The following is an 8,332-nucleotide window of genomic DNA, read 5'->3' as shown; positions in this document are numbered from 1 at the left end:
GGGTTTAATATTTTTCCTAGAACTTTTTTTTTTTTTTTTTTTTTTTTTTTTTTTTTTTTTTTTTTTTTTTTTTAAAAAAAAAAAAAAAAAAAAAAAAAAAAAGAAAAAGGGAACAATCCCACTTACTTGAGGTGTTATCTGTGCGGGTGCTGTAGTGGTCACCTGGTAATTGCTGCCAAAGAACAGAGGTTTGAATAGAGGAGGCTTCGGAATAAACTTTGATTTCCATTCCATTTCTTCTTTTTTAAGACGTCATCAATTTTCGAAAGAGCAGAGCTAAATTCTTCTGAGATCCACTTTTTTATTTTCTGTAACAGCACCCTCTTAGAGAGAACTATTTTTAACTCTTCCAGGCTTGATCTATAGTAATCTCCTTAGTACACCTTAATTCAGAGAACTCTCTGACTGTGTCCAAAGGGCTAAATCAAAAAAAAAAGACCGGGCCCGTAAAAAAAAAAAAAAAACACCAAAAAGGGAACAATCCCACTTACTTGAGGTGTTATCTGTGCGGGTGCTGTAGTGGTCACCTGGTAATTGCAGCCAAAGAACAGAGGTCTGAATGGAGGAGGCTTGGGAATAAACTTTGATTCATATTCCATTTCTTGTTTTAAAATGGCCTGTAAAAATCAAGCATTGCTTTTGAGAGAGGAAAAAAAAACCAGAGCTGTGCACTGCAGGTAGTCCTTGGGAAGTCAAGAAGAGAAGAGACCGACCCAGTCAGAAGAGACCACAGAGGTGTCCTGCAGGCAGCGCTGCGCTTCAGGGGGCACAGGCAGCTCCCGCTCGGCACAGGCAGGAACCTGCCATGAGAGGCAGGAACCGAGGCAGGTAACGCACTTTCTTTTCTGAGAAAGAGGGTAAGGGCTTGCACACCACGGGAGAAGGGCTGGTGTGCAGCCACCTACTGCTGCGCCCGGCAGTGGCCAGCAAGTCCTACATCTGCTCCCTGCCACAGAGCATCCTGTGCCAGGGCTCTGCTCCCGCCAGGACATGCTGCCCCAGCTGAAAACATGATTCCTGGAGGCATCTGGGAAAGAGGAGAGTCGGGGAGATGTGGTGGGAGGTGGGGCCACAGGACCATGTGCGAATCAGAGGCTGGTGGCAGAAGAACTGGGACAAATCTCTGCTTCTCAAATCCAGTCCTTGCTACTGCAGCCACCCCAGATGTCAACCTCTTTTAACCCAGGCAAGCTCTCTCCATCTTACCTGCTTCACAGAATTGTCATCTGGGATCAGGTAGAAACGAAAAGAATCAGAGGCTGGTGGCAGAAGAACTGGGACAAATCTCTGCTTCTCAAATCCAGTCCTTGCTACTGCAGCCACCCCAGATGTCAACCTCTTTTAACCCAGGCAAGCTCTCTCCATCTTACCTGCTTCACAGAATTGTCATCTGGGATCAGGTAGAAGTGAAGAGTTGTATTTGCAGCATTGAACTGCTGGAAGATCAATACCAAGGAGTGCATAGGGAGTGAATTTAAGGTTGAACGTAACCTCCTCCAAAGCACCCCAAGCAGTGAGAAGCTGGGATTCTCCAGGACAGCAGAGAAAGCAATCAGTCTGGTCGGTCTCTCCAGGGTCATCTCCCCAGATTTAAAATGGGCAATGGAGCACAGGCTGGTATTTACATCTTCTGCAAGAGACAGCAAAGGCAACAAGGTTCTCTCAGGCTGCCTCCTCTTTAGCTGCAGGAAGGAGACGTGCCTACACACCCAGTGCCTGTGTCAGGGCATCCCATCACGGCGGACTGGGACTCCTCTGCATGCTCTGCAGCCCAGCTGTGGGTGCTGATGCTTTTTCTCCGCTCATTAACAGTGGCTCATTAAGTGCATTGCGGGGCAGAGGACTCAGATCCAAGCCTTGTGGCCATTCATGGTGCCTGGGTGAAATTGGACAATTATATTCCAATGATTCTTCTGCGCAGGCCAGCTCTGACCTATTGCATCCCACCCGGGGGTGCTCCAGTCATGGCTCCTGTCCCAGTGGGGCAGAGCAGCTGCAAGAGACAGCAAAGGCAACAAGGTTCTGTTTAGTCTCCCTGGCACCCTCTCAGGCTGCCTCCTTCTCTTTACGGCTTTAGCAAGAGGAAGGAGATGTGCCCACACACAATGACACATTCTGTCATCTATGGACAGCCGTTGCCATCCACAGGAGCAGAGAGCTGAGAAACTCCGAGGGGGAGCCCGGCAGCTGCTGTGCAGCTGGGCTGGGGTAGTGCCCGGGGGTCATCACGGCAGCTGGGAGGAGAGGGTGGGCGAGGAGGGGCTGCTGGTGTGGGGCTGGAGCTGGGGAAGGGACCACTGAGAAGGGTTGACAGAATGTGAGAGAAGGGTGAAGGATGCCAAAACAAAGCAGGGGAATACAAGGGAGTACACAGGACCTCGGAGGGAAGGGAGAATTTGGCTCTGAATGGAGAGAGGTCTCCAAGGAGCCAGAGGTGTCCCCAGTGGGGCACAGGCTGAGGGATGGCGGCTCGGGAGACCCAGGTCCCTGCGGCTGCTGTACCTGCCAGGCAGATGAAGTGGGGGAGATACACCGCCTGCACAACCCCCGGCTGCACCTTGATGTGGAAGAGGGGTCCGGCGGGCACCCATGTTTCCCAGTCAGCCTCACTCAGGTGCTCGGCCCAGGTGTCGTATCTGTAGGTGATGGTCACTGCTGACTTCACCTCGAAGCTGAGGCCTGTGAGGGAGCACTGGAAGACGCCTGCGCGAGGGAGGTCAGCTCTGCGGGTGGGAGGGACGACAGGCTCGTGCCACCTGGGACAGGGCTTTGGGAAGGTGCTCCCGCTTCACCCAACAGCTCTTACCGGTACACCAGGTGCTCCGCCAGATCGTCCCAGTGTGTAACTGGAGTCACTTTTGGAAGATCCTGCAACACAAGTGTGGCCAGTTTGGGACCAAACAGGACATTGCATAACGGGTGCTGCTTGCAGGAGGAGTGTGGGATTTACAGTGAAGCATGATGCAGCTCGGTGTGGGAGCTTGGAGCCTCGTGAGCAGCAGCAGGGGATCAGCAGCTGCTGCTTGGTGCCCAGAAAGGCACCACTCTCATCAGTGAAGAGGCCAGAAAAGTCATTGACTGGCAACTTCTCTGCCCTGGGAACCAAAGCAAGCACTGGCCACATCTGAGGCTCACAACCCCTTTAATGGGGACCCCTGTAGTGGTCCCCAAGAGAAATCCTGCATGCAGGTACAGCAAGGAGGACAGAACACTTAGCCCCACTTGGGTAGATGCCACTGGGCTGGGGAAGGCATCGGTTAGTTCATGCATCCCCCGTGCGTCAGTACGAAGGATAATGAGTGGACATGGAGAGCAGCTCCCAGAGCTCCAACTACGCGTTTCACCCACTGATTTTTAGGATGAATTTTGCAAATGGGAATTCCAGATAGGAAAGTTTCTGTTTCCTGAGAGAAGAAATGTTGTTGGCTGCTGACTTTCTGATGAGTAAAGCCTGGGCTGTTCCCTCTCTGCCACGGTGTATCAGCAGAGAGGACAGTGCCCACAGGCAGACAAAACGTTTAGCAGCAAGAGTAAACTTGGGATGTGAGCAAGTGGAATTTGTCTTCCCATGAACTTGAAAACGGGGGCAGCCCGTGCTGAGTTAACGTAGCAGAAGGGACTGGACTCTTCCAGTGGGTGAAGAATTGCTGGGAATAACAGGTTTTGAAGGCACACCCAACCCCCCAGGTGACAGCCCGGGTCAGCCCCAGCCTCCCTGCTGTGCCATTTCCTTTGGGCCTGCCAGGACCGGCAAAAGCCCTTACCTCCCACATGCAGCGCCAGCAGTTTCCCTCTGGTGTTGGAGAGTCATTGGATTGTTTGGATTCATAGCTCATCTGCAGAGGAGAACATAGGGAAAAGCACTCGCAAGCCGTATTTTACCCTCCAGCCGTGCCTGCCTGCTGGAGGCAGGAGGAGCAACATCTCCAGCATCAGGTGTAGTGCTGGCTCCTGCAGGGAGCAAACAGGACCTGTGCCCGCCTGGCCTGCTGGCACCGTGAGGCCCCTCTCCTGGGAACGGGGGCAGCAGTCACCAGCTCCTGCTGCCCCACCTGGTGCCGTGGTGGCGATGGGCAGTGCTGGACCCCCCCGTCCACTGGGCCAGCTGTGAGCCCGCGTGCTGCAGCCGTGCCTTCCTCCCCAGCCTCATGGTGCTCCTCACTCAGGGACCCAGCCTCAGGCACTGTGTCCTGCAAGACCTCACCTCTGCGCTCACCGAGGCCTTGTCTGGCAGAGATGGGATATAGATGTCCTCCCTCACTTGGACTGCTGATGTGAGTGGAATCTCGTCTGGCAGAGAAGGGATATAGATGTCCTCCATCATTTGTACTGTTGATGTGAGTGGAGTATGCGCTCACCGAGGCCTTGTCTGGCAGAGATGCGCTATCGAGTTCCTCCCGTAGCATTAGGTGTGAGTCTGTGAGTACAAAACCTGGAAGACATTGTCATTTTTGCCTCTTGTTTGGGAGAAGAAGCCATCCTCAAGCAGCCTTCACCCAGCCTTCCCCATCCCATCAGCTGCACTGGGCCCCTCGTGTGCCACTGCATACTCCCACTCCCACCCCAACTTCTACATCCTCCTCCATGAACCGTGGGAGGGACACGCTCACCACCGTGCAGTGAGTTGAGGTCCCACGTTCACCACCATACAGCTCCATCAGCTCCACTACACCGGGTGGTCAGGGAGGACCAGGACATGATCTTACCTGAAAATTGAGCTTTGATATTTTCACCACCAGCTCGCACACCGGGTGGTCAGGGAGGACCAGGACATGACCTTACCTGGAAACTCGACTCTTAAAGTTCCATCTGCAACAGAAACACAAACCAGAGGAGAGCTCAGGAGCCACGTCACGTCAAGGGGAGTGTCCCATCCTCTGCCTGTGCTCTCTTCTTCAGGCCTTTTCTATGAAACTTGCTGCCTATTTGTGCCCACTCACACCAAGCTGCCAGGCACCAGGAATGCCAGCCAGCCGCCCATCCCAGGAGGGCAGCACATCGCAGGGCTGAGAACACGCTCCCAGCATCTGCCTCGCCATCCCTCCCCACTGCCACGCAGAGAGCAGAGTCCAAGAGCAGAACCCTTCCTCACCCCCCGTCTTCATCCTGCTTAAGTGCAGCCCTGGGCCCTCGCCTTCCTCCCACCTTCCAACGTATAAATCTCAGTGACGAGGTGAACCTCCTTAAAGAATAAGGCTAAGTATGGCTTGAAGGTTTGCTTGACATAACTAGGCTGCTCTTGTCCTAAGTATGAGTTAGCAAATATTGTGTGTTTTTGTCTCTTTAACTTGGCTGACCAAAAACAGGGGCCTACCCACCCGCAGAGCCATGATAAGTAACAGGACAGGAAGGCACGGATGCAGGTAGCAATGGTGTAGGCCAGGACAATGTTACCTTGTAGAAGGTACTTATCTCTGAAGAATGGGGAGCTCCAAGAGGGAGGTAGCATATGGTAATGAGTTACTGGAAACTAATGAGTATGTCAATTTGTTCTCGCATGAATATGCATGTGTGGTGTCCATATAAATTGTTAAACTGACTTTGTCTGCCACGCACATTTGGAGGAGCGATCCCCTCTGCGTCCAGCGCTGCAATAAAGGATACCTGCTTAATAGTTATCCCAACTATTGAGTCCCGATTTTGTCTTTCACAGCAGCACAGCCGTGCCTGCTCCGGCAGCTCCTGCCACACACACACCCGCAGCCGCCTTGGCCCTTCCCTGCGGAGGCTCCTGCCTGCGGTCCCAGCCAGAGTCCTTCCTCGGGAGACACCCTGATGTCTGTGTGACCCCCACTCCCCATCCTCCCACCTCCAGACAGATCCTCAGCCCCTTCCCCAGCCACCTACACTTACATCTCAGTATATGATACACAAAGCTGTTTGGTTTGATTCCATAGTGTTGCAGGGTCTGGCTGTCCTCCATCTGTCTCCCCGCGTTGATCAGCCTTCCTCCATCGGGGGTCAGGGAGGGGTCCTGCCGGTTCAGCTTGACCTTAAGATCCCACACAGTGTCATCCAGAGACACCGGCACCGCAAATACGATGCCTGAAGAAGTCTTAATGAAGACGTGGAACTCATCGGTGCTCTCATCCTCGGCCTCCCGCCCCGCCATGGCGGCTCCTCTGCCCCCGGGAGCTCAGAGCCCTGGGCTCCTGCACTTCCCCAGAAACCGAAAGCACCGGGTGATGTCAGGGCTGACCCGCATCAGAGCGTCCTCCCGCCCGCCCGGGCTCCTCCTCCTGCCCACGGCCCCTGCCTGCACCGGCTCCTCTGCCTGCACCAGCTCTGCCTCTGCCTGCACCGGCTCCTCTGCCTGCACCGGCAGCTCTGCCTGCACCCAGCTCTGCCCCTGCCTGCACCGGCTCCTCTGCCTGCACCCAGCTCTGCCCCTGCCTGCACCGGCTCCTCTGCCTGCACCCAGCTCTGCCTGCACCCAGCTCTGCCTCTGCCTGCACCGGCTCCTCTGCCTGCACCCAGCTCTGCCCCTGCCTGCACCAGCTCCTCTGCCTGCACCCAGCTCTGCCTGCACCCGGCTCTGCCCCTGCCCACACCCGGCTGCAGCCCCAGGGCTGCTCAATTCACATGACCTCTCTGCCTTGTTACCTTCCCTTTCCCCTTCTCCCCAACCCAGCTCCTCTTCCAGGATTTCCTTCCCAGTGGAAGATGGGACAGGGCTGTGCAAGCAGTGGCAGAGCTTTTTCCCAAGGGAACTGTGCAGCAGAGGCTTCGATCCAGCCTGGAAAGTGGGTCTGGGCGTGCCAGAGGGTCCCACGCTGGGTTACAGGGTCACCCCAGCATCTGCCCTACACCCTCTCCCCAGCACATCCCTGCCCTCCCTTTCCTGGCAGCCCTGTGAGTGCCCGGCTGGGCAGGATGGCTCTGCCTGCCCCAGGCTGCGTTGGGGGCCCAGCCCGCTCCACTCCCTGCTGCAGTGGCATGTGTGGGTTAATTTGGGAGTGGCGGGAGGTGCAGGGTGGTGGGCTGTCATGTTCCTGACCCCTGCAGAGCTGGCAGGGAGCTGAAGATAGGCAGCACGATGGGTAGCTGCCTGGCACCACTGGCATGACCTTGTCAGCACCCCCGGCCCAGGCCCTGCCCCACAGCACCCACCACCCCCACCAGCAGCCCCAGGATGGCTGAGCACCCTGCCACACACCCCAGGGTACTCGGGGCAGCCCAGGAGCCAGGCAGGAGAGGTAGGACCTGCTGGTGACATTCCGGGCTCCCTCTGCCCTGGCACAGGGCGAATGAGGACATTTCAGTGACCGAGCCAGCAGTCCAGGCAAACGCCCAAGGTGGGAGCAGCGTCAGGGTGATGGAGTCAGTGCCCAGAGCCCAAGGCTGCATGGCGATGCTGGGGACATGCACTGCCCAGCAACTCTGGGGTATTTAGGGGTATTTATGGGGCTGCCTGCACACCCTGCTGTGGCGGGTCCTGTCCTTGCCCAGTCAGCCCACTGCAGGCAGAGCTCCATCTCCCTCTGTTTCCCAGGCAGCACAGCCCCGCAGAACTGCTGGTGTCTCTCTGTCCCTCCCCTGGAGCCATGCGCTCAGCCCTGCGAGGTGCAGCGAAAACAGTCCCAAATCTTGTATGATTGTAGAGTCAGCCGAGCCTGACTGCCCACGGCCCACGGATGGAGCTTACTGGGGCGATAATTCCCGTAAAGTGATTTATCGACTCCTTCCTTCCCAGGCCCAGTCCTTGCTGTTTGCTTGGCAGTGTGTGGGAGCGGTTTTCCACACCAGAGGTCAAAAATCCTGCCTGCTTGTTCGGGAAACAGAGGTGGCCATGGGTCTGCCATGGGTCCCTGCTGCCAGCAGTACTGTATCCTGTGGGATGAGCTCTGCTCCATGCCCCAGCCGGGCACAGCAGGGATGCTCCTTCTCCGCTGCCTGCAGATGCACCCAGTGGACCCGGTGTCATTTCTCCTGGCTTCAGACTGAGGCAGCTCCATGAGGATCCTCTCGTAAAGCTGCGGAGGCCTGTGGCTCCCTGCCGCTCCCACATCTGCAGGCTCTATCTGTAGGTAGCTTTTTCCACAGCAGTGAAACCCGCAGCTGAACAGCCCAGTGGAGCCTCGTGTCTCGTTTCAAGCAGGGAGCAAGGAACTCAAGCTGCACATCAGGGGGCAGTGAACCACCAGGACAACCTCAGGGGGTCGAAAGACAGCAGTGACCCAAGGTGTTCTGTATCCAGGGGAGAAAAAAGCCTTCCTCTGTATCCAGGGCGGCCTCAAACTCATAGAGGGAAAATAAAGGACACATTTGGGGCATGCAATAAGAAAAGGCACACAGAGATGCTGACACGCTGCCAAACTGGGTATGATGGAGA

The 8,332-nt window shown here is 55.8% G+C and overlaps 1 protein-coding gene across 15 annotated transcripts in view; it reads right to left on the bottom strand.

The window, feature by feature from the left end:
- Positions 1-6,159, bottom strand: part of LOC106888560 (caspase recruitment domain-containing protein 8-like) — a 13,120-nt gene extending 6,961 nt beyond the window's left edge. Inside the window, exons 1-9 of one of the 15 annotated variants that reach the window (XM_014942983.1) lie at positions 5,854-6,159; positions 4,783-4,809; positions 4,205-4,350; positions 3,765-3,836; positions 2,807-2,868; positions 2,503-2,723; positions 1,418-1,630; positions 1,207-1,250; positions 492-617 (exon numbers count right to left, since the gene is read on the bottom strand). In XM_014942983.1, the coding sequence (XP_014798469.1) occupies positions 492-617; positions 1,207-1,250; positions 1,418-1,630; positions 2,503-2,723; positions 2,807-2,868; positions 3,765-3,836; positions 4,205-4,350; positions 4,783-4,809; positions 5,854-6,112 (1,170 nt within the window). In that variant the 5' untranslated portion in view covers positions 6,113-6,159. Of the gene's footprint in view, positions 1-491; positions 618-1,206; positions 1,251-1,370; positions 1,631-2,502; positions 2,724-2,806; positions 2,869-3,764; positions 3,840-4,204; positions 4,746-4,782; positions 4,810-5,092; positions 5,185-5,853 lie in introns of those variants that run through there. The other 14 variants (XM_014943219.1, XM_014943617.1, XM_014943779.1 and 11 more) reach the window with 14 other exon arrangements.
- Between the last annotated feature and the right edge of the window lie 2,173 nt (positions 6,160-8,332).

This window comes from Calidris pugnax, unplaced genomic scaffold (assembly GCF_001431845.1).
Source record: "Calidris pugnax isolate Ruff unplaced genomic scaffold, ASM143184v1 scaffold7, whole genome shotgun sequence".
In the NCBI taxonomy this organism is placed as follows: Eukaryota; Metazoa; Chordata; class Aves; order Charadriiformes; family Scolopacidae; genus Calidris; species Calidris pugnax.
Note: the sequence above shows the minus strand (reverse complement) of the source record. Positions and strands in the feature narration are given on the sequence as shown.